Below are 24,459 nucleotides of genomic sequence, written 5' to 3'. Positions count from 1 at the left end.
GTAAGAGGCTGAAGCCTATATCATAACAATATTCATTTGAAAGCTGTATAGAGGATGGATTAGAGAAAAGACTAGAAATAAGGAAAAAATTAAGAGACTACTAAAAGGGTCCTTGTGAGAGGTAATGAGGGTTTGAATTTGAGTATTGGTCCTATGACCAAAGAGAAGGGGATGAATGAAAAAGTTGATGTGGAAAAATCCATAAGACTTGGCAAGTGATTAGACATGGACAGTTTAGAAGAGGGAAAAGGCAATCAATCACCAAGAATTGATTAAATATCTCCTATGTGCCAGCATTGTGCTAAAATGTTGAAGATACAAAGACAAGAACAAAAGATTCCTTGCTCTCAAAGAACTTCTAGTGTTGGTGAATGGATGGTGATGACCTTAGCATATATAAAGAGATCTGAAGGAAGAATAAGTTTTGTGGGGAAGATGATGAGTTAATTACTTTTTAGACATGATGAGTTTGAGATATCAATAGGACATCAATGAAACTGGCTAACAGTTAATTGATGCTACTGGACTGAAATGCAGAAGAAGAGTTAAGGTTAGATATAGAGAAAGATATACGAATCATTTGCATAGATCAATAAATCCATGGGAACTGAAGAGATTGTGGATAAAGGAAATACAAAGAGGAAAAAACGGGAATAGAGCCAGTATACAACTAGAGGGATAATACCAGAGAAGACATTGCATACACCCTCTTAAAAGGAGCAATTATTTGACAGAAGAACTAGAAAGAGTAGTATCACTAAAGCTAAGGGAGGAGAGAGGATCCAGGAAGAAAGGTTGATTGACAGTGAAGAACTGTAAAAGCATCAAGTAGAATGAATACCCAGAAAAATACCAACACATTGAGCAATTAAGAGATCGTTTCTAACTTTGGAAACAGTAATTTCAGTTAAACAGTAAAATCTGAAGCCAGACTGAAAGAGTTTAATAAGTGAATGGAAAGAGGGAGCTTAAGTGGCTCAGTGGATAGAGAGCAAGGCCTGGAAATGGGAGGTCCTGGGTTCAAATCTGATCTCAGACACTTCCTAGCTGTGTAATCCAGGCCAAGTCACTTAAACCCAATTTCCTAGTCTTTACCACACTTCTGCCTTGGAACCAACACTCAGTATCAATTCTAAGACAGAAGGTAAGGGTTTTTAAAAAAAATAAGTGACTAGAAGGCTAGGAAATGGAAGCAGTGAGAGATGATTTTTTTATAGTCTCTCCTAAGCTTTGATCCTAAAATCACCTCCTACATATTGGACATTTCCATCTGGATATCTTGGAGACATCTCAAACTCAACATGTACAAAACAAAATTCAATATATTTCCCAAAAAAATCTACTCTTCCATACTTGTGTCAAGGGCACCATAATCTTTCTAAGCACAAAGGTTCACAACTTCAACACCATCCTGTACTCCTTACATAACCAGTCAGTTGCCATATCTTATCAATTCTCCTTCCCTTCCATCTCTTGAATCCATTCCCTTATCTCCACTCCCACAGCCGCTAGCCTACTATAGACGATCATCACCTTTGCCTGGACTATAGCCATAGCCTTCTAATTGATCCCCTGCCTCAAGAGCCTCCTTTTTCTAATTCATCCTCCAAAGAGCTGCCCAAATGACACTTGGTCTGATCATGACACCCACCTACTCAATAGACTCCAGTAATTTCCTTTACCTATCGGATAAAACACAATCTCCTTTATTTGGCATTCGGAGCCCTTTATAATTTGACTCTAACCTATCTTTCTAGCCCTATTATATATTATTTGTCTTCACACACTCTACAACTCAGCCAAATTTGTCTTTTTGATATACTTTACACATGGCATACAAACACTTCTCCAATCTCTTCTTTTTTTCCCCTCCAGACTATCTAGTTTGTACACTTCTTAATTAAAACCATTACAGATGATGGGTAGGTAGGATGAAAGTAGAAAATATTCTTGTAGAAGATCAGTGTGATAAGGGGCCGATTCCCTTCACAGCCCGCTTTTAACCTGCCTTTCCATGATTATTATACATGACACTACTTCACTGTACCCTATAGTCCAGCCAAACTGAATTTTCACTGTTCCTCACTTACCACATTCCATCTAATAGCTCAGTGCTTTTGCACAGGCCCCCATGCCTAGAATTAATTCCCTCCTTATATCCATTTTATAAAATTTGGTCCTTGGTACCTTTCCTCAAAGCTTAACTCAACTGCCACTTCTTATTTGAGGCCATTATAGATCATCCCAGCTAATATTTCCTTATACTTATTTTGTATATATTTTTATGTATTATATACATATGTAATTGCATTGTATTGTGTAATTATGCCATTGCATATAAGTTCTTTGAAGGCAGGGACTGGTTCGTGTTTAGTCTAGCACACATTAGACACTAAATAAATATTTGTTAATTGATTATATTATTAATGTTTGGATATTGACGCAATATAAAATGATACAACATAATGGCTTGAGGAGATGGAAGAAGGAACAAGCAAATAAAATAAGGTCAGGAAGAGAGAGACAGTGAGATAAAAATACAGAGACAAGAGAGACAGAAAGAGACAGAGACAGAGAGAATGATCAAAGGGACAGGCTCATGGAAGGGATGATAAGAATGTCAAGGGTAAAAAAAGAGGGATTTTGGCTTTGACAAGAAGAGTCACCTATTTCTGAGAAACTAGAACAAAGGAAAAATAATTGGAAATAATATAGATGGGTTTTGGGGTCCCAAGGTAGTCTATTCCCCATGCATAGGAAATTTCTCATTTTTGAGCCTTAAAATAGATGATTTCTGGAGCAGCTAGGTAGGTCTAAAGATGGGAGCTCCTGGGTTCAAATTTGACATCAGAAACTTCCTAGCTGTGTGACCCTGGGCAAGTCCCTTAAACCCCCTTTGCCTAGCCCTTACCACTCTTCTGCCTTGGAACTGATACTTAGTATTGATTCTAAGACAGAAGATAAAGGTTAAAAAAAGAAACAGATGATTTCCTAATACCTAGGAATGCTCTCTCTCCTTATCTTTACTTTGGAAAATCCTACCCCATTCAGCTCAGGTACCACTTCATGTTAAGTCTTTCAAGCCAGGCTTGGGGAATAGACACACATGGGACCTCAAAACTCATCTAACCATGTTTCCCATTATTTCCTCCTTTGTTCTAGTCTCTGAGAAATAGATGGCTCTTCTTGTCAAAGGTGTTAGTGATCTCTCTCACCTCAAATATTTTATACACATACATCTATACACATTCTATTGTCCCCTCAGTAGAATATAAGTTCCTTGAAGGCAGGAATTGGTCGTTTTTTACTTTATGCCTAGCACAAAGCAAATATATATATATATATTTATCAGATGCTTTACAAATGGTTGAATTGAACTTGTCAGGAGGCCTCAAACTGAATGCTCCAGGGATCTGTCCTTGGTCCTGTCCTGCTGTCATTTTTATTAGTGACTTGGTATAGACAGCATGCCCATCACATTTTCAGCTGACAGGGATAGCCTAGACACACTGAATGACTGTCAGAATCTCTGAAAACACTTCAATGGGTTAGAATTGAAATAGGTTAGGAACTAAGAACATGAACCTTAATTGTTATATGTAGACTTCAAAATTAACTTCTCAAGTATAATATGGGGGAAGCATGGCTAGAAAGCATTTTTTAAAAAGATGTTGGGGTTTGGCCAGTTTTTTCATTTGTGAAAGGAAGGGCTGAGAATGGAAGCTCCTTTATGGGTTGGACTAAATGATAAATCTATGAGCCCTGAGGTCCCTTTAAAACCTGAGATCCTCTGATTCTAGAAGTGACTTGCCCCAATGTCATATTGCTAATAAGTACCAAAGCCAGAATGTGAAACTAGACTTTCTATCCCAAACCAGAGTATTCCCCACTTACTAAACTGTTTCTAGTTTAGAAAGACAGTGTTTCTCAGTGGGAAGAGCCTTGTTTCTATCTTGTATCAGGTGCCACTCTGCTACTTAATAGCTATGTGATCTGGAGCCAATGTCATTTCTCTCAGTTTTGGTTTTCTGTAAAAGAGAGAATACAGTCCTCCTGCAGACTTCAAAGGGCCTAAGCAAAAATTAAAAGATTGAGGACTAAATTGAAAAGAGGAAGGTGGCTCAGTGGATAGAGAGCCTGGCCTGGAGTCAAAAGGGCCTGTGTTCTAATCTGGCCTCAAACTATTGCTGTGTGACTCTGGTGAAGTCATTTAACTCCAATTACCTAGTCCTTTGCAGTCTTCTGCCTTGGAACTGATACTTGTATCAATCATAAGACAGAAGGCAAAGGTCGTTTGTTTGTTTAAGATTAAATGAGGAAAAGCATTTTTGTAATTATAGAGTGAGACACAAACTAGCTATTTTTACTATTAAAGATGACTGAAGATTTATTTTTTTCAAGTTCCATTGTCTTGACTATAATTATTTGTTCATAACAAGGCAGAATTTTTATGTTTGGGGGAGTAGAGATTTGGTGACAGAATAAAGTAAAAGTAATGTCTCTCTCATCCCTAGGAAAAAAATGAAAGAAAAAGAATATCAATGAAAAATTAAAAAATATACAGAACAGAATGGAAGTTCAGAAAGGATTGAAAGGCAATTTTGATTTCATCATGTTATATTTAATCTATAACTTTTTTAAATCCTCAATATAAATTCTTGGTTTCATACACAATCCTCTCTTTCTGTTCTTAGAATCTAGAAATGTGTTAACTTTTTTTAAAGCAACAGTTTTGCAGTAGCACTAATATATATTTTTCATGGTCCAGTTACTCAGGAAAGAATTTTGAAATTATGCTAAGTAACTAAAATGTCCATAATCTTTGACCCAAAGATCCATCTACCAGGAATATTCTCCAAGGAGTTCAAGAATTATAAAGAAAGGATCCAGGACAACTCCATGATAAAAAAGGAAGGAACAGGTAGAAGCTGATTGCAGATTAAAATATACCATTCCTCATTTTATTTCCTCCATGAATTTTTCTCTAGCATAAGCAATATGTCCCTTCTTTCACAATATGACAATCAGAGAAATATGTTTTATATGATTTATACACACACTCATACAATATTACCTACCTTCTTGGGGAGAAAGAAGCGAAAAATAAAATAAATAAATTATTTCAGGATTTTTTAAAATGCTATATTAACCAAGTTTTTCTTAGTAGCAAGGAACTAGAAACCAAGATATCCACAAACTGGGAAATGGCTAAACAAAATGTTGCATGTTCATGTGCCTGTGCCAAAAATAAACAATGGCGATAAAGAATACCAAGAAAGATTTGAAGACTTAACACACATTGATGTGAAATGAAGTCAGCAGAACCAGCAAAGCAATACCTAAGATGACACTATAAATGACAATGTGGATTGTCCACTGAGTAGTGGAAAATTCAAGTGACCAAGCAAGGCCCCCAAAAGAGCTCTCTACTCCTCTCTTCTTTGTAGAGGTCAGAGACACAGTGTGGAACATCCCAGAAAGTGTCAGACTTGGTTGGTTTACTAAACTATTTTTTCACTTTTATTTATTTTTGTAAGGGCTGGCTTTCTTGGGAGAGAGGGATATATTGGGCCATGAAGATAATGTAAAAACCAAAGATATCAATAATAATTTTTTAAGCTCCAGAACCAAACTTGCCATCTCTGCCACTTGTGAGTCACTCTCCCTTTCCTGATCCTCCTCATTTCTTAGCAGCTTCTTCTCTTACCTTTCATTCACCTACAATAGGTCAGTGAACACCATTAGCTGATCTCATGCATATCTGTACCTTTGTCTTGGTGAAGCTCTTCCAAAGAAAATTCTGACTAGCTTTAAAAGTTCACAGATTGGTGATGGGGGGATGGACATAAACCAGGCAAAACCCAGAAAGCATACACAGAGGAACTCAAGCAAGTGGGGAAGTGTATTTCATACTATAGACATAGGTTCTAAGAAAGAAAGGATCAAAGAACATCAGACAGTGTCAATCCCTGAAGATTATACCTAATGAGATGATTTTGGACAAAGAGCTCAAAAGACATATGGTGAAGAAAAGGTGGGAGAGGGGCATCTGGGTGTCTCAGTGGATTGAGAGCCAGGTCTAGATATGGGAAGTCCTGGGTTCAAATCTAACCCCACTTCCTAGCTGTGTCACCCTGGGTGAGTCACTCAACCCCCATTGTCTAGCCCACTCTTCTGCCTTAGAGCTAATGCACACTATTGATTCTAAGGTAAGGGTTTAACAAAAAAGAAAGAAAAGATGGAAGGGAGGAAAGAGTACTCCAATTAGGGAGAGGACTTGTGCTGAAGGACAGAGACAATAATACCACAAAGACTCTGAAGTTGGTATGCTTGACTGGAGTGAGAGGCAGCCTAGTAAATGAAAAGGGCATTGGGCCTGCGGGTCATCTGGAAGGAACCTCAGAGGCCATCTAGTGCAATCCCCCCTCATTTTGCAAATGAGGAAACTGAGGCTTCAGGGTAGTAAATGGTAGTACAAATCAGCAGTAAGTTTTGAACCCAGGTCCTCAGAAGAGCCAGAGTTCAATTCCTGACTCTCTCCACTTAATAGCCATATAATCCCTGCTCTGGACCTCAGTTTCCTCATCTGTAAATTGAGGAAGTCGGACCAGCTATCTGAGGTCCCTTCTGGTTTTAAAGAACCATGAGTCACAACATGAAAAAAGTTTTTGACCAAAGAAAGACACATGTAAAACCCAGTGGAATTTTGAGTTGGTTACAGGAAGGGGTGAGGGGAGAGGAGGGAAAGAATATGATTCTTGTAACCAAGGAATAATGTTCTAAATTGACCAATTAAATCAAAATCAAAATAAATAAAGAACCATGAGTCTATGAGAGAAAGGTCAAGGTCTAAGTAGAGCTCAGGTTGTAAAGAAAGGGGGTCGGGGAGAAGAATCAAATTCTTAGAACTAGAAGGGACCCTAATAATCATTTAATCCAATCCCCCTCAATTTATAAATGAGAAATTCAGTGACTTGCCCAAGGTGACTCCATTAGGATTCTTCTTAATCTTAAACCCCAGTGCCTTAGTTTTCCCACTAAATCCTACTGACTCCTGAATCACTGTGAATTTCTGACTTGGGGGCTTCTGGACCTGGTTCTGGACTTGGAGTCTGGATCCCTGCTCTGCCACATAGGACCTTGATGCCTTTGTCCAGCCACTATGACCCTTTAGGACTCAGATGTCTTCTCTTTAGAGGGAGGAAAGTTGAACTCGCTAAGCTCCCTTACAGTTCTAAATCTCTGACTGAAGATTATTATTTCAGTCCTTCCAGTCCTTGCCCAAACCCTCCCCCAGTCTCCCTCTTTAGGGTCCCCCTGGGGCTTCCCAAAACCCTATCTCCTGTTTATCTGCTTCTCCCTCAGGCCCTTGTAATCTGCTGCTTCTAATCGTGCTCTCAAGAACAGCCCCTGGGAGCCCATAATATGATCCTTTCCTCGCAGGGGTAATATTGTTATATTTATGTTATGTTGTAACTGGGCACCGCAGGTAGGCCCAGATAAACACACTCCAAAAATACTAGAAAAGCTTTTCTCCCTAGGGAGGTGACTTTTAGCTGAGGCACAACAGTAAGCCTCCTGGGGGAGTGATTAGCTACAGCTTCCTTCTGGATGATGGGAAGGGAAGGTGGATGCCCTGAGGAAAGCAAGCTGGTCACTTGGCCAGGACCCATTCATTGCTCCTTTACTTTCCCTTTCCCTAAGGGCACCCATCCCTTCAATCAACCAGTCAGTCAACAAACATTTATAAAGCCTTTCCCACTGGGACTTGGAGCCCTATCTAAGTCCTTTTTCTGAGACTATCTCAATAAGACACCTTGGGCAAGATCCTCAACTCCTCTGAATCTCTGTTTCCTCCTCTTTAGGACACAGATGGCAATAGATTTTGCCTCATCTATTTCAAATGAGTTAATGTAGGAATAAATTAATTCTCAGTTATCAGAGGCTCTTCCATTCTGTGGGTTTTGTTGTTGTTGCTCAGTTGTTTTCAGTCAAGTCCAACTCTTTGTGACCCCTTTTCAGTCTTTCTTGGCAGAGATACTAGAATGGTCTGACATTTCCTTCTCTAGCTCCTTTTACAGATAAGGAAACTGAGGCCAACAGGGTTAAGCGATTTGCCCAGGATCACATAGCTAGCAAGTGTCTGAGGCCAAATTTGAACTCAGAAAGATGAGACTTCCTGACTCCAGGCACAGTAATCTGTCCACTGTGCCACCAAGCTGCCCTTTACTCTTTTGGGTTACAGACAACAAATCTGGAATATAGTTTCTCCTAACCATCTAAACATTCTCCCCATTACAGGTAACTTTCTTCCTCCTGATCCTTCCCCTGTGAAGAAGGGAAATCATGGAATTAGATCTATAAAAGTTCTTAGATATCATCAAGCCCACCACGACCCCCCTCATTTTACAGGTGAGGAAACCAAAGCTCAGAAAAGTCAAGTAACTAGACCAGCTAACAAGTACCACCCAGCCAACTGATGGAAGTGAAGAGACTGGTCCAAATTCGGGATTCCTCCTACACCACACTCCATCTCCCATATCCCTTCACTCTATACTTTTGTGCTGAACAGTGAACAGCAAGAAGGCAGGTTTTGTTAGACCATAGAAAATCATAACGAGGCTGGAAATTTAGGTTAGAGACAGGTTGTGAAGAGCTATAAACGCTAAAGAAATTTTATTTTGTCCTAGAGGTAATAGGAAGCCACTGGAGTTTAAGTAGACTCCCTACCTAGAATGCCTCATTTCTTATTTCCTTCAAGACAACTCAGTCACAGCATTTTAGGGACCATAAAAGTTTTCTAGTTCATTCTCTGTCTTTATCCTTGTTCCATAGAGGAAAACCATATGGCCCAGGCAGGTAACAGGACAATTGTCACCATGTAGCCAAATTCTTTTAACCCCTTACCTTCTGTCTTAGCATCAATTCTAAGACAGAAAAGCAGCAAGGGCTAGGCAATTGGAATTAAATGCTTTGCCCAAGGTCACACAGCTATGAAGTACCTGAAGCCAGATTTGAACCCTGGTCCTCCTAACTCCAGACCTGAGTCTAGATCTACCGTGCTACCTAGCTGCCCCCATGTAGCCAATTTTTTAATAGAGTCAAAACTTGAATTCAGATCTCCTGACCCTCTCCATTATATAAAGGCAGATAGTACAGTGGCTTTGAAATCAAAAGGACCTAGGTTCAAATCTTCCATCCAATACTACCTATGTGGCCTTGGATGAATCATATAATACCCTTGAAACTCCCTTTCCTTGAGGAGGTAGAACTGGATGGTTTCTCAATCTATGGTTCTATGGTTCCATGAATCCTCTCCCTTACGAAGTGAGCAACCCAGAGGAGCCCAGCCAAGGAAGGCTGATTCTGTGTTAAGGGCCACTGGCACCCTTCCCAAATTAGCTTTCCATGGTATGGACTCCTATTGCCACACACACACTCTCCACCCAGCTCTCCTGACCTGCCTGCCTAGCCCAGCAGCAGCAGGCATACTAGGGCCATGCTCCAAACGCTTGGTGATTGCTTATAGTTTCTGCTGCATTAATTGAAAAGCCTCCATCCTCAATGGGATAGGCTGCTCAGCCATCTTTCTGGTCTAGAACCATTCTAGACTCATTCCTTAATGCTGCTTTGGGATGGCTTTGACAGTATGTGTGGAGGGGGAGCTCTCAAGGCAAGAGTCCTCTACCCAGCAGGAATGGGGGACATTCTAAGTGACTAGGGATAAGTGACTATAAGGTCATTCCTGGGTAACAATAAGTAGCCTCAACAGCTAAGTTGCTGCCTTTCTTCCCTTCTGGAAAAAATATTGGATGCCCTCCAAACAGCTCACTTGCCTGAGTCTGCTCTGAATCCCAACCAACAATAGTCTCAATGACCCAACCTGGATCATGGAGCTGGAAGGGACTGTAGAGATATTTATTTCAAACCCACTCAGTAGTAATCTCTTTCTAGCACATGGATTGAGATGTTGAGAACAGAAGAAGGAGGGAAGAAATGGCTTAGGAAATCACAGATCCTGCCAGATGGTGCCTTCTGTGATGTGGAGAAGTGAGGGAGGGGCTGAGATACTTGGAAATAAATTCTATTAATAAAAATTTTAAAAATAAATTTTTTAAAATCTATCACATTACTTACCACCTCAGAGAGGGGGCGGGGGAAGAGGGAAGGAGAGACTGGAGGAAAGAAAGGAAAGAATATGGAACTCAAAAAAAATTTAAATGACTATAAAAAATCATTTTTACATGTAATTGGAGAAAAATAAAAAATAAAAATTTTAAAATATAAAGAAGGAAATCACATCCCCAGGGTCACTGCTACTGTTGATTTACATGGAGAGAACAGCCTCCTGAAAGTAAGGTGAGAAGAACACAGTAAGATCAATGCTAGGAATAGCTGGGGCTGGAGAGCCTCTGGATGCTGAGGTTTGCTGGATAGAAACATCCCTCAGAGGCAGGGCAACTCTGATCTGCTTAAACAATGTACATAGTTCCTGAATGAAAGGTCTAAGTCAAGCTGAAGTTGAAGAGAAAAAGGGAGAGAGGAATCAGACTCAGCGTTAGCAGGGACCCCAGAGATCAACTAATCCAATCGCCCTCATTTTATAAATGAGAAATTAAGTGACTTGCCCAAGGTCACTCCATTAGGAAGTAGGATTTGAATAAGATTTTTCTTAATTTAATCTCCAGTGCTTTAGTCTTCCCACTAATCCATACTGAGTCCTTAATCACAGTGAATTTCAGGAGGATGTAGCAGATAATCATGAGTGGTTCCTGACAGTGTAGAAGCCCCAAGATTTTAACATTAAAATGACCAGAACTGTCAACTGACACAAAATATTATCATTTTATTTTGCAATAAACATTGTCATCCTACTATTTCTATTTTATTTGGCTTGTGATTAAAAAAAATTCACTGTGCCATTTGGCACAGCCTGGTCATTTGGAGTATTCTTAAATCCTGGTCCTTCTAAGGTTAGAGAACCATGACTCAAGGTGGGGGGGGAGGGGAGAGTGCCATCCCCCTGATTTTAGGGCAAGCCACTCTCTTCTCTCTGCTTGGATGCTGGAAAGAAAAAGCATGTCTCTGAAAGGGGAGTTCACTGCTCTGAGCCAATGAGAGTAGGGAAGGAGCTGTCCTGAACCCTGGGTGTTACTTAAGGGACCAGGGTTGTCCATTTGCCACATCTTCTGTCTCTAAGAATTCATCATAGCATTCCTATCACTCTGGATTCCCAGCCTCACCCAGAGCTCCCAGCCAGGGCTTGGCATGTGAATTATTCATCCTGTATTTGTGGCTATGCTGGAGTTACCTACAAGGAAAGAAAGCAGAGGCCTGGGAAAGGGGCTCAGGGTACTGACTGATGCGCTCTTAACAGCCCCCTCCAACAATGAGGAGGCAGAGAGGGGGCTCCTACGAACACCAGACCAGATATCCTTAGCTCCTTACCCTTTCCCCTCCCTGTACAGCCAAGGATAAAAGGGACACCACTCTCAGCCTAAGGGTTGCCAAGGAGGGGGTCAAAGTGGAATTGAGACCAAGGCATAATATGGCTCCATTGAAGTCCAACCTATAATTTTTTTCCTGATTGTTCTATCCCAATTCTATACTACTTGGACAGATTTGGAAGGAGAGTCAGGGAAAGGGCAGGTCTTCTTTCAGTCAACTGCTGATTTCTATTTTATAGTGCAGACTTCAAGTCTTAGTCTGAAAGAGGCTTAGGATATTCAGAGCAAGATGCCCCCCCAATTCTTCTTCCTCTATCCCAGAGGCCCCTTGCCAGCCACTCCCATCTAGCCTAAGCCCACCACCCTCACCTCCCCTGGTCCATTTAGGATTGGAGTCAGGGTTAAAGGTCCATCCACAAGTTTCTCCCAATGGTCAGCTAACATTCCCATGAAACGGAATATGGACCCAGCTCTCCTGGGGCTTTGTGCTCAGGTTTAGTTTTTGCCTATCTATCCTCCCTCCCTGGCATCCCAGCAGAGAGGAAGCTATCTCCCCACCACTACCACTACCACCTTGCTTTTTGCTCTGTGGCAGCAGCTGCTTCCACCTCAAAGATGAGCCACAAGGGAGATATTTATTTTTCAACTTCCCCATTCATTCCTCATGGCTATTCTCCAGTCTGCTTCTCATCCTACTTCATCTCTTCCCTTAAAGGGACACACCCTGTGGTCCATGCCCTCTGGGCCTTCAGCCCTGGTTTGGAGGAATCCCTCTCTTCAAAGAAGAAGCACAGAAAAATGAATGAGGAAGATGCTCAAAGCCCTCTTCCTCTCAGCTTGGGCAGGCAGGTTGGCACGCAATTTGGAATCTGTGATTAGGACAGGCAGACCCTTTTTTTTTCAACCTGCCGCAAAAATTGCTATAGAAAGGAGACAACATGATAGAGTAAAAGAACCATCCCTTCTAACATCATGTGCTCTCTTTGGGTCTCAGTTTCCCCATCTTCTGAATAAAATACTTGGGTTATTAGATGAACTCCAAGTCCCTTCCTGCTCTGATGTGCTATGAGGTTGAGAAGACCCAACAGTGGTCATCTCTAAACCCTCCTTCCTGCCACCAAATAGGGCTTGTGCCTTGCTCAATCCATTAAAGATCTCCAAATCTTCCTTGCAGGGCACAGCTGTTGGGAAGGATTCCTCTTTGAAACTTGGATCCCTCATGCTGAAAGTCGTATCTGCTGATTCTGACCTCACTATCATTCAAACATTTATGAAACGTCTCCTGCGTACAAGGCACTAAGCTAAGTGTTGAGGGGGAGGGATACAAAAATAAATAATACATGACGTCTGCCTTCGAGGGCTTGCAATTTACCATAGTAAGCACCTTCACAAATAGCAAGCGTACAGTCACAAATAGCAAACACCACATGAAAGATGTAAATTTCTATGGGAATTGATGAAAGAAATCACACGTACATATGTGTGTGTATATTAGATATAGATATTTATGGGACAGAAGAGACTTTTTAAGTAAGTGGCCTTAGATATAGACCTGATGGTAGAGAGCATAATACAAAATAAAGAATATTGGCTCTGCAATCAAAGGGCATGGGTTCAAGTCTCTCCCCTGACCCTCACTACCTGTGTCAACTTGGGCAAATCATTTGCCCTTTCTGGTCCACCATTCCCTCATCTGTGGAATGGAGGCAGTAGAGAGGGATATGTTAGATGGACTCTAATGTCCCTTCCAGCTCAATAGCCAAGTTCTCCGAAGCTTAAAAGCAAGTAGGATTTTTAACAAGGTGCTAATGGGTTTTGCAGGTAGCAGGAAAAGCAGAAGCAGAGATGCATAAATGGGAAAGCTTGTCGAGAGAATGGCAAAATCCCCCACTTTGATGGCAGCATAGAATTTATCGGGGAAGACATGGGAGATAAATTTAGACTGAGGGGTTGGGACCAGATGGTGGAGAACTTTAAATGCCAAACTAAGGAGCTTGAACTTTAATAGACAATAAGGCATCATTGAAGATTTGGAGGCAGGAATAAATCCAGAAAAGAGTAATATGATAGGAAGAAAGGAAATAACAATTTATTAAGTGCTAAGTGCTTTATGAATATCTCATTTGATTCTTACAACAACCCTGGAAGGTAGGTATCATTACTATTCTCCTTTTTAAATGGAGGCAACAGAGGCAAACAGAGGTTAAGTGACATGCCCAAGGTAACATGGCAAGGTAGTAGCTGAGTCTAAATATGAATTCAGTTCTTCTTGACTCTGGTCCAGTACTCTATTACATCACTTAATTTTCTCTCAGCAACCTTAGGGAGATTAATAGATTATGGCAGGGGATGGGGGGGGGGAAGGGGGGAATTAGGGATAGGAAAAGTCAGTTAGGAGTCTTTTGAAAGAGACCAAGAAAGAAGTAATGAGGACCTAACCCAGACATGGGCAATAGGAAGGAACTAGGCTGAAGATTGTCTCGTATTCTAGAAAAGACTTTTATTCTAAGTCACAATGCTAGTTTCCCATTTCTAAGCCATCTGCCTTTATAGAGAAGATTCAGAAACTATGCTCTTTCTCTTCTTTTGCAAATCTCTAGATTTAGAAAGCAACTATTTCCAGGATATAGAAATCCACCTAACACTCCTGTTCCCCACTGAGGTATGGGCACCTGGATTAGATAACTATTCCCACTACTTTTCTGGTCAAATGAAGCCACAATTCAGGATCGAAAATGGTGGAAAATCTAAGTACTGTAATTCTTAATCTACCAAATTCAATTTTTAACATTTTTCTCTGTCAGGGTCTAATCCAACAAGACTTTCAACCCTCCCCCAGATAGCTTTTCCTTCACATCTAAGGTCAGGCAAGCTTCCAGCAATAAACATAAGCAAGACTGGCATGGACCCCACTGTCCACTAGGGTAGAGGTGCCCCCAGCATGAAGAGAAGGGAACAAGGGGCAGATGTAAGCCTGGGCAGCAATCACACTATCTGACAAAGATGCAAAAAGCAAAACCAACACTACCCCTTCAAGCCCTATAAAAATTCTTCCTAAATCCTCAGTTTCTTGTTAATTCCAGGCTGACACCAATGTCCAGTTACCCAAGATGACACATAGGCTTGTGTAGACCTGGGGAAATAGCTAGCTGTGAAAGGAAAAAAATCACAAAATCTTACTGCTGGAATGGGCTCCAGTAGAGTATCAAAGGAGACTTTTTGTAAAGCACTTAGCAAAGTACCCAGTACTTAATAAATTCTTGTTTCCTTCCCTTCCTATCCCAATATTCTTTCCTGAATTTATTCTTACTCAAAAATCTTCAATAATTCCTTATTGTCTTACAGATTAGGAAACTAAGGGCTGGAGAATTAATGTAGAATGACTTGCTCAAAGTCTCCCAGCAAGTTTTGTGGCCTCTTTTTTTTTAAAAACCCTTATCTTCCATCTTAGAACCAATACTATGTATTTGGTTCTAAAGCAGAACAGTAAGCTCTAGGCAAAGGGGGTTAAGTGGCTTGCCCAGAGTCACAGTCAAGAAGTATCTGAGGCCAGATTTGAACCTAGGATTTCTCATCTTTAGTCCTAGATCTGAATCCACTGAGCCACCTAGATGACCCCAGAAGAGAAATTGTTTTACAGATGAGGAATTGAAGGCAAACAAGGTTAAGTTACTTGCCCAGAGCCACATTTGAACTCAGGAAGTTAAGTCTTCCTATCTCTATGACCCACATTCTATCCACTGTACCACCTAGCTCCCCCACCCTTGACAGCCTTTTGACTATTGGTCCAGCCTCCTTTCCAGCTAGACCAGTGGTTCTCAACCTGTGGGTCGCGACCCCGGTGGGGGTTGAATGACCAAAACACAGGGGTCACCTAAAGCCATTGGAAAATACATATTTCTGATGGCTTTAGCCGCTGAGAAATCTAGTTACTTCACAGCAAGATCTCAGAAAAAACGGGGACCCTGCTGCCCGCACATTGTACTAATATTAGTTACCTATCAACAGCCCTCCCCCTATGAGGGGCGCTGGATTTACCCTGTTGCCTGGTGACAGGACTCAAACAGAGACCCAGAGAGAGCACTCCAGCGCGGGCTCCAGAGGAGTTAAGAACGAGTCCTAGAGCAGATAACTCCTGGAGTGGATAACGGAGCCGAGTAACCCCAGCAAAGTGAAGCCCTAGCTGGAGCTGGAGGGAGACAACAGGAAGAAGAAGGCAATGTCTGCGGACCCCCTCCCCAGGCAGGACTTACCTCCCGCCCAGCGCTCAGGCTGCCTCCTGCTGGATTAATATTTCTCAACATATAATTAAATATTGTTTTTGTGATTAATCACTATGTTTAAATTATGTTTGATTTGTAGCAATGAGAATACATAATGCATATCAGGTATTTACATTCCAAATCATAACTGTAGCAAAATTACAGTTTTGAAGTAGCCACCAAAATCATTTTTTGGTTTGGGGTCACCGCAACATGAGGAACTGTATTGAGGGGTCATGGCATTAGAAAGGTTGAGAACCACTGAGCTAGACAGACTAAGAATCTCTTAAGTCACCTCTCTCTAACTGAAACCCTTTAGAACCCTGGACACAGTCTAATTCCCTGCATGAGTAAAAGTATAATATAGTAGAAAGAGAACTGGATTTACAGTCAGAGAACCAGGGTTCAGATCTCATTACTGGCATTGCTTGGGTGACCCTGGTTAGGTCACTTACTTCTCCATAGGCTTCTATTTCTTCCACTAAAATAAAGTTATGCTAAACAACCTCTAAGGTACATGCCAGTTTGAAATTCTACCAAATGATCCTAATCACTGGTTCTCAGATTATTTTTTTTTCACAGCGCAGTCTTAGCCACAATGAATCATAGTACACTGAATATTAAGGTTGGCAACAAAGAAGGATTCCCTGGTGGCTAGACTTGGACACCCATTACTTGAGTCTTGGGATTTATCTGCTTCTCCTTCCCTTCCTCCATCTTTTTCCTGTTTTGTTTCTTTACATCCTGGAATTCAAAGAGGAAGGGACCAGTTTTCACCTCCAATGCCAGATTTGCTATTGTGACCTCCCCAGTGCCAATCTAGGAAGAGCAAACAGTGCACTGAAGCTGGGAGTGGAGGCTAGGGATGTTGTGGCACAAACCCATGGCCCACAAGTGCAATACAGGCATTCCCTTTGAGAGTCATGATGGATATCATGGGACCAATTCAAACAGGAGCAATATGAAAAGCTTCTGAGAAGGAGAACAGATGTTGGAGTTTTCCTGAAGCAAAGACTAAAAGGCGGTTGAAGGGGTACTAACCTATGCAAACTGTATGTAAATCAATGCACAAACAAATCATTAGTTAGTTGCAAATCAATGGTTGATTATTTTGTAGCAATTGGATCCCAATCCTTCTTGCAGATCACCTTTTCTCTCATTAATGGCTGAATGACTAGTTTTACTCCCTTTCCTCGCTGCCTAAAATGTCTTAAGCAAGAGTTCAGTCCATAAAAGTCTCCCTTCTCTCTCTAGTTCATACAGGTGACTCAGGGGGCACATGAGTAGTTGGTAAATACTCATTTGATTCCCTGCGATGGTGACAGAGGCTAGAGCTGCTTTTGGTTGGCTATCTGGGGTAGAAGCCAAATTCCTCCAGTGCCTCTGGCTGGAGACATAAAAGTCTCTATCAGCTGCCCTTATTCCCCATATTCTCAGACATCACCCTTCCAATCATTTGGTAGTAGGACAGTTTTCATTCCTTGCTGGTTGTTGCCTAGGGAGTGATGGGGATGAACCTACACTAAGAAATGTCACACCAGCAGCATCCCCCCCATCTGTATTTAAGAGACCAGAATGAAGCTGAGATGGATAAGAATGATGGATTTAGAGCTGGGAGGGACATAAGAAGCCCATATAATCTAACCTCATTTTATAGCAGAGACACAACTCCAAGAGAAGAAGCCATACCCAAGGCCACACAGGTGCCAGTTCTCAGACTCTGGATTCAATTTTCTTTCCATAGTACATACTGTGTCTCCAAGAGAGCCCTGAGAGTTGAACAATGCCTTCTGGCACTAATTTCTGCCCCTTGTTTTCTTCCTCTAGAGCCCCTCTCACTGCCCTCATGAATGGCTACTTGGGTACCAAACAAAATTTGCAGAATAAGCATCTTACTTGGGAAGACCCTTGCTCTTATCCTGAGCATGGTAGTCTGGGATGGTCATATCACCTCCAAGTTCTTAAAGGGCTGGTGTTTGAACTGAGACTGAACAGCTGTCCTCTCGGATCACTTAGGGCAGAAAAAAGAAAACAAGCATAGATGGGTGGCGATGAGGAGCAGACAATTGGCATCAAGAACCTTGTCAAAAGGGTAAGCCCAGCACAAATAGCATTGCATATTCAAAGAGAATTATTTCATCTTTTCTTTATCCTGTGTCTGGAAATTAATAAAAAAAGAAGGGAAGGAAGGAAGAAAGGAGGAAAGAGAGAAAGAAAGGGAAAGAAAGATGGAGAAAGAAAGAAAGAAAGAAAGAAAGAAAGAAAGAAAGAAAGAAAGAAAGAAAGAAAGAGAGAAAGAAAGAAAGAAAGAAAGAAAGAAAGAAAGAAAGAAAGAAAAGAAAGAAAGAAAGAAAGAAAGAAAGAAAGAAAGAAGAAGAAAGAAAGAAAGAGAAGAAAGAAAGAGGAAGGGAGGGAGGGAGGGAGGGAGGGAGGAAGGAAGGAAGGAAGGAAGGAAGGAAGGAAGGGAAGGAAGGAAGGAAGGAAGGAAGGAAGGAAGGAGGAAGGAAGGAAGGAAGGAAGGAAGGAAGGAAGGAAGGAAGAAGGAAGGAAACTGGACAGGAATGAGGCAGTCCTGCCAGTCCTGCCAAGACAATGGACTAGATTCAAATTTGATTTAAGCAAACATTTATTAAGCATCTACTGTGAGCAGGTGATGGACATATATACAAAGAAAGATGGAATGGTCCCTGCCCTCAAGGGGCTTATAATGTTCAGAGGTGGAGAAGGAAAAATGTGAGATTGGGGAGAGGAAAGGAGGAGAGAAAAGGAGATCGTATATATAAACTAACAAAGATGATACAGATGAATTGATAGGGAAAAGGAGATCCAGACAAAGTGTCTAGGAAAATTTGAAGTCGGACAGATCCCATCTAGCTGAATAAGTGGCTGTCATCTAGCTAATGTGAGAAGAAAAAGAAGACTTGAAGGCAATGGTAGGTTTAAATCAGAGTTAGAGCTGGGAGGGATCTAATCTCTAATTCAACCCTATCATTTTACATGGGAGAAAAATTGGGCTTGTCCAAGGTCACACATTTAGTAGATGAGTTGGAACTCAAACCCAAATCAAATCCTCTGACTTCCAATCCAACATCCTCCCCACTAAAGCCATATCAGCACCTTGAAGGAAGATCCTTTCATGGAAGGAGGCTCCAAGTGCTAAGGAACTGGAAGTGTGAGTGTGAGCATCATTCACTGCTTTGAAACCAGACTTTCCCTCCTGTCCTTGGGGAGACAACAGTATATTCTAATTGTTAATGATATTAGTAATATCAACAACAAGGCTTTAGCATGCTTCCAGTGGCATCTACTCAAAAGCCAGAACTTCTGGAAAAGAAGGGTTGCCACATTGGAGGGTATTTTCCCTATAATCAAGTTCTTGGCCCATGGGGCCCATCCCATGTGTAATGTGCTAAGATCAAATTTATCTGAGTAATACAAATATTGGCTCCTTGTCAGTCCTAATCACAGACTCACCATTTTATGCGCATTAAGTTCCCACCAAGGCTGATCTTAAAAAGGTTGCAAAACCCTGCCTTTTGGGGGCAGAGGGTACAGCCCTTGGAGAGAGAGGAAAGAGCAGAATGTTGCCTGGTATTAAGGTACCAAATGACCTCCAAGGAAGTCATCAGACATAAAGAGATGAAGAGTTTCCCTGGCTTCTGCTCCCAGTTCTGCCACCGACTAACTGTATGGCTATGGGTAAATCACTTCACTGCCTCTGAATATGGGCTTTCCCATTTATGACATAGAAATAAGACTCCATGCCCTTGCTACCTCGGGAAGACAGAATGAAGTAGCATACATGAAAGCATTTTGTCAAGCCAGTCCATGATAAGTTCCTTGAGGTCAGAGCTCATGTCTTAGTTATCTCTGTATTTACAGTGCCTTGTACTTAATAAATATCAGTTGAATGTTGATTATTGAAATTAAAGGATCTGTTAAAATGCAAAAAGGAAGAAAAAAAGGAAACGTAAAACCAAGTCCTCCTCTTCTTCTCTACCTTCTCCTGTCCAGAAATGAGGGGACCCCAGATTTCAGAGAGTGCCAATTCCAGAGAGTGCCAAACTACAGACTGCCAAACAACAGTCCTTCTACTTAGCTGGGAAACAGCAGGTGCCAAAGATGACCAAGGATTCCAGAAAGAAAGGGAAGCTTGTCCCATCTAAAGAAGAGACCAGCATTCTTTGTGGGTATCCTGGCATGGTCATTACCTGGCACTAATCCAGTTTGCTCCCTGGCACTATGTGGCACAGGCACTGCCTAGATAACTGCAGCATGTCCTGGCATCCTTGGGCACTGAGCTCTGACGTGAACTTGGGCACCAGTAATAAGGATTAACACTGCCTGGGCAATAGCACTACCTAGGCACCAATGGGAATACTTCTTCCTGTCTTGTTCCATGGACTAAGACTCAGAATGTTTTTTCAACAATACAAGGAATATTAAGACAGAACATAAACAGTTTCCTCCCCAACACCCACAACAAATAGTATGTAAATGGGCAGAAGACAGAGGGAACCAGGCCCTTCCTTAGGCACCACAATATAACCCCAAAGGCATTTCCCTGGACCAGCAATCCTGCTCACCTCCATATCTCTTGTCTTCTCCCTCCCTGATCTTCCTTTGGCTCCCTAAGGAATTGGGGAATGGTTATCAAACCCCAAGACTCTCCCTCTTTCTTGTCATTATCTCATTCCTACTCCATGGTCCTCATGGCTCTAGGCTCAAGTATTGGTTGCCATTTCTCCATCACATACCTCTAGTCCCCAAAACTAGCATCCAAACCAGAAATGGCCTTTAAGACCATGTTGAGATAACAGCCAAAGCTCTCTTCTCTGGCTCATCCAGCTGGTAGGGCTGAACCTATGCTCATATGCCTACCAGCTTTAGCAATACTTGGCTGAGTCTGAAAGATAGAAGGCATGATGCCTGCTCAAAATATGCCTGGATACCTCTAAATTTTTGAGGCTAATATCCCACTTGTTCTGTTTCTTCAGATGTGTTGGGAAGGAGAAGTGGGGGACTCAGAAACAGAGTATATCCCACACTGTCAGTGGCAACTGATGTCATCCAGGGCTACCCAGACATGGGGGTGGAGAAAGGTGGGTTGGTTACCTTCAGTTATCCCCTACTGACCTGAGCGGAATCTTGACTCGGAGGTAGCGATCCACAGCAATAGCAAGCAAGGCCAGGATGGAGCTCTGGGTGAGGATGAGGACAGGACAAGCCACCATGAGGCAAGTGTAGAAGTGGGTCTGGGGACCAATGTTGATAAGGATGGCGAGAGGGATGACCAGGGCACCCACGGCCACATCGGCCACAGCCAGCGACACAATGAAGCAGAAAGTGGCATCTCGAAGAGCCTGGTTCACCTTCACTGCCCAGATCACCAACACGTTCCCAGGCACTGACACCAGGGCGATGAGCACCTCGATGCCAATGTAAGCGGCCTGGAAGGCCGATATGGAGTGTGGCATGGCGGGAACAGGGCAGGAACATCAGCCAGCAGGCACTGGAGGGCACATGACAGGCACCTGCGGGCATGGGAGCCAAGGGGGTAAGCCCCTCGAAGGAAAAATGGAGTCTGGGCAAATAAGCTATCCTGGCACCCCTGGAGGTATGCCCTACTTGGTGCCCCTTGGCACACCATGTGCCCCCAAAACCCAGAACCAAAGAGGGGAGGGCAGCACCAACCTTCCCCTTGACAAATCTCTGCCCCTGTCCCTTATCATCCCCACAGACTGCATTCAGCAACTTAAAAATAGCTCAGCTCACTCCTCTTCCACCCCTCCACTTCCTTTATCAGGTGTGATCCTCCCAGCCGCCCCCCTCCCCAATTCAGCTCGGGAATCCCACCCAACACCCATAGCCAATGTCCCCCCAATGCCCGGCAGGCAAAGGGCTCACCATCCTGCCAGCTGGCCAGCAGGTGGTCCCAGAGGTGGTTCCCCGGGGGGCCTGGACCACGGGTCCGGGCCAGGGCTCAGGGGCAGCCCCAAGCTGGGCTGGGCTGTGGGCACGGGGCGGCTGCGAGCCGCAGCTCATCCTCCTCCGAACTCCTCCACTGCAGCGCCAGCGCTCAGCCTTTCAAGCAATCACATGGTGCGGTAGCAGCCCTGGAAGCTTTAAAGAGATAGTGCCCCTGTTTTTGCACCTGGAGCGGGGTGGGAGTCCCGGGGAGGACTCCATGGCCAAGAGAGGCCCGGAGAGGAATTGCCCCCGCCCCGCCACTCACGCAGTATCACCCCTTGGGGCGGCTGCTTCTGTCGATGGGTCCAGGCAGGCAGCCCCCACTAGTCTCCAGCCTCCAGACTGTCAGGAGCCCTTACCCACTGCCTGAACCTGCCTGCGGGGACAGGCTCCTACTCCCCCAGGGGCGACTGGTCCCCAGCTCCCACCCTCACATCCAAGACAAGGGCTTGTGAGCCTGAGTGAAAACCAAGGCACAGACTTACCCAAGGTGACCCAAGCAGGCACCAGCTGGACAACGAATCCTGCCCTGCACCTGAGTTTCCCAGCCTCAGCTAAGCCCCCAGCTCAGAATCCTCTGCCCCCACTTAATACCGCCCCCCTCCGAGGGCACAAGGGCACCCCCGGAGGGCACAGTGCGAGCCTGCTAGTGCCCTGGGGGTGCGCGGTTTGGGACTCTGGCAGAGCTCCGACACACCTCGGAACCCGCCCGAAAGGAGGGCACAATGTGACAGTTCCAACCTGCAAACTGGTGGGCCCCTCCCTCTTGACTCTGACTCTCTTCCCTCCCTCCCCTCCCCCCCCGCCTTTTCCACTCTCCCCTAGCCTTTCCTGCTCTCCCTCCTCCTGCCTTCCGAACAAAGGAAATGAGTATGGGTGAGAAAAGCTACTAAGACGGGGGCTAATAGAAGGGTCTGGTGTCTGGATCCAGACATCCTGCCTTAAGGGAGAGCCTTCTCCTCCTCCCCGGTCCACACACTGAGTCCCAACCCCCACCCAACCGCCCCCGCAAATGTTCACTGGGTCCAGACCAGACTTGGAAGGGTTCTGCTCCATCCACCTCCCCCACCTCAGCATCCCACCTGCAGGATTCTAGTATCCCACCTCCCTTGCGGCTGCCAGCTCGGATCACTCCCTCAGGCATCCATCCTATACCCATCTCTGCCATATGGCATTGGGCACCACACTAATATCTCTCAAATGCCAGCGTCTCTCTAGGTAGGCGCCTTGGCACTTTGGGAAGATCTTTCACACATTCAGCAAAGTGTTCTTCTTTGACATCCCTAAACCATACCCGACCACACTTCTTTTTTGTTGCTGGACTACCCCCACTCCCAGGCACAAAGGCACAAATTCCTTTGCTTCAGCCTTTAGGCTGCTTGTCACCACCAGCTGCCTAAGGGATTTCAGTTCAGATCACCGGGAACCAGCTTAGACGAAGCTTAGAAAAGTACAAATTTCAGACTAAATGCTAGGATGCAAGGGACCCCTACTCTAACCTCACCCCCACCCACCACAGAAATCCCTCTGCTCAGAATTGAGGGGCAGGGATGGGAATGCAAGAAAGAGCATTGGAAGCTAGCTGAGGTTGTACACCGGATATTCAGGAGCTCTGATCCACCTGAAGCATTACACCATGGGAGAACTAGTGTGGGGTCCTCCTTCTAAAGAAGGAAGGTCAGAAAATTATCAGAGGATGATAGGAACATCTTACATACCAAGGGTAAGCAGTAGAGATAACTTTGTGACTTTCCTCTTCTCCCTCTGATGGTCATTTCCCATTCAACCCCTACCCCTTGCCCCAGACCCTTGTCTCATGCCCAGTTGCCAAAAAAAGAAACAAACTTTATCCCCTACCTAAATGAGGCTCCAATTTAATTCAACAAATATTTATCAAGTCCCTGCTACATCCAAAACACTCTGCTAAGCACTAAGGCAAATAGAAAGTTCAGATAAGACAAAGTCCCAGTTCTACAACACTATGAGGCTTCTTCAGTTCTTATCTCTGCCCAAATATTTTCTGAATCATTGTTATAGTGGGCAGGACACTGAATTTATAGAATCAAAATGTATTGTTTCAATGGCTAGCTTGGTCATTTATTAGTGGTAATAATTACCTCAGGTAAGAATTGTGAGAGAGATTAGATTTTTTCTTTTGACCCCAAAGGACAGAATTCAGAACATATTTGGGGGAAGTTGTAGAGGGGGAATTTGGGGTTTGAGATAAGGAAAAATTCTTACAATTAGAGCCATCCAAAAATGAAATAGGCTGCTGTGAAAGGTGAGAGACTAGGGGCATCATTCTTCATTGTTTGGGATGATGGTATTAATCAGGTTATTTAAGTCTCACGGTTAATCAGCATCCAATATTGTTGTTACTGTGTATAATGTTCTCCATAATCACTATCAAAGTGGCTGCTCTTTACCATGTGTTTAGCCAAATGAAAGGGTTGTATGGGCTGTTCAAATAGGACTAGGTCCTCTGGTGTGAGGGTTTTCTGAGCCCTTTTCAAGGCTGCTCATCTTCCCTTGGGGCTCACCTTTCACCCAACTCTCACCTGGAGCTCCAAGAGGGTATAGTGAGTGCAGTGCCTCAAAGTAAAACCATCTCAACAGACAGGCTGAACCAGATTAAAGATAATCAACAGGCCTCAACCCCATTGGTGAGTTAGTGGGGAATCTATCCCAAACATGTGAAAACTTCCCTTTGTGGAATGGGTAGATGAGAATAATTTGTTCCAATGGCCATATAAGCAGCTGGAGCAGGCATACTAGGGCAC

At 43.3% G+C, this 24,459-nt stretch overlaps 1 protein-coding gene across 2 annotated transcripts in view; it reads right to left on the bottom strand.

Moving 5' to 3' along the window:
* ADORA1 (adenosine A1 receptor) overlaps positions 1–23,021 on the bottom strand; it is a 62,650-nt gene extending 39,629 nt beyond the window's left edge. Inside the window, exons 1-3 of one of the 2 annotated variants that reach the window (XM_056815750.1) lie at positions 22,165–23,021; positions 21,617–21,832; positions 20,846–21,243 (exon numbers count right to left, since the gene is read on the bottom strand). In XM_056815750.1, coding sequence (XP_056671728.1) covers positions 20,846–21,186 — 341 coding nt within the window. In that variant the 5' untranslated portion in view covers positions 21,187–21,243; positions 21,617–21,832; positions 22,165–23,021. The remainder of the gene's footprint in view (positions 1–20,845; positions 21,244–21,616; positions 21,833–22,164) is intronic. The other variant, XM_056815751.1, reaches the window with a different exon arrangement.
* Positions 23,022–24,459: the final 1,438 nt, after the last annotated feature.

Source organism: Monodelphis domestica, chromosome 2 (genome assembly GCF_027887165.1).
Source record: "Monodelphis domestica isolate mMonDom1 chromosome 2, mMonDom1.pri, whole genome shotgun sequence".
Lineage (NCBI taxonomy): Eukaryota > Metazoa > Chordata > Mammalia > Didelphimorphia > Didelphidae > Monodelphis > Monodelphis domestica.
Note: the sequence above shows the minus strand (reverse complement) of the source record. Positions and strands in the feature narration are given on the sequence as shown.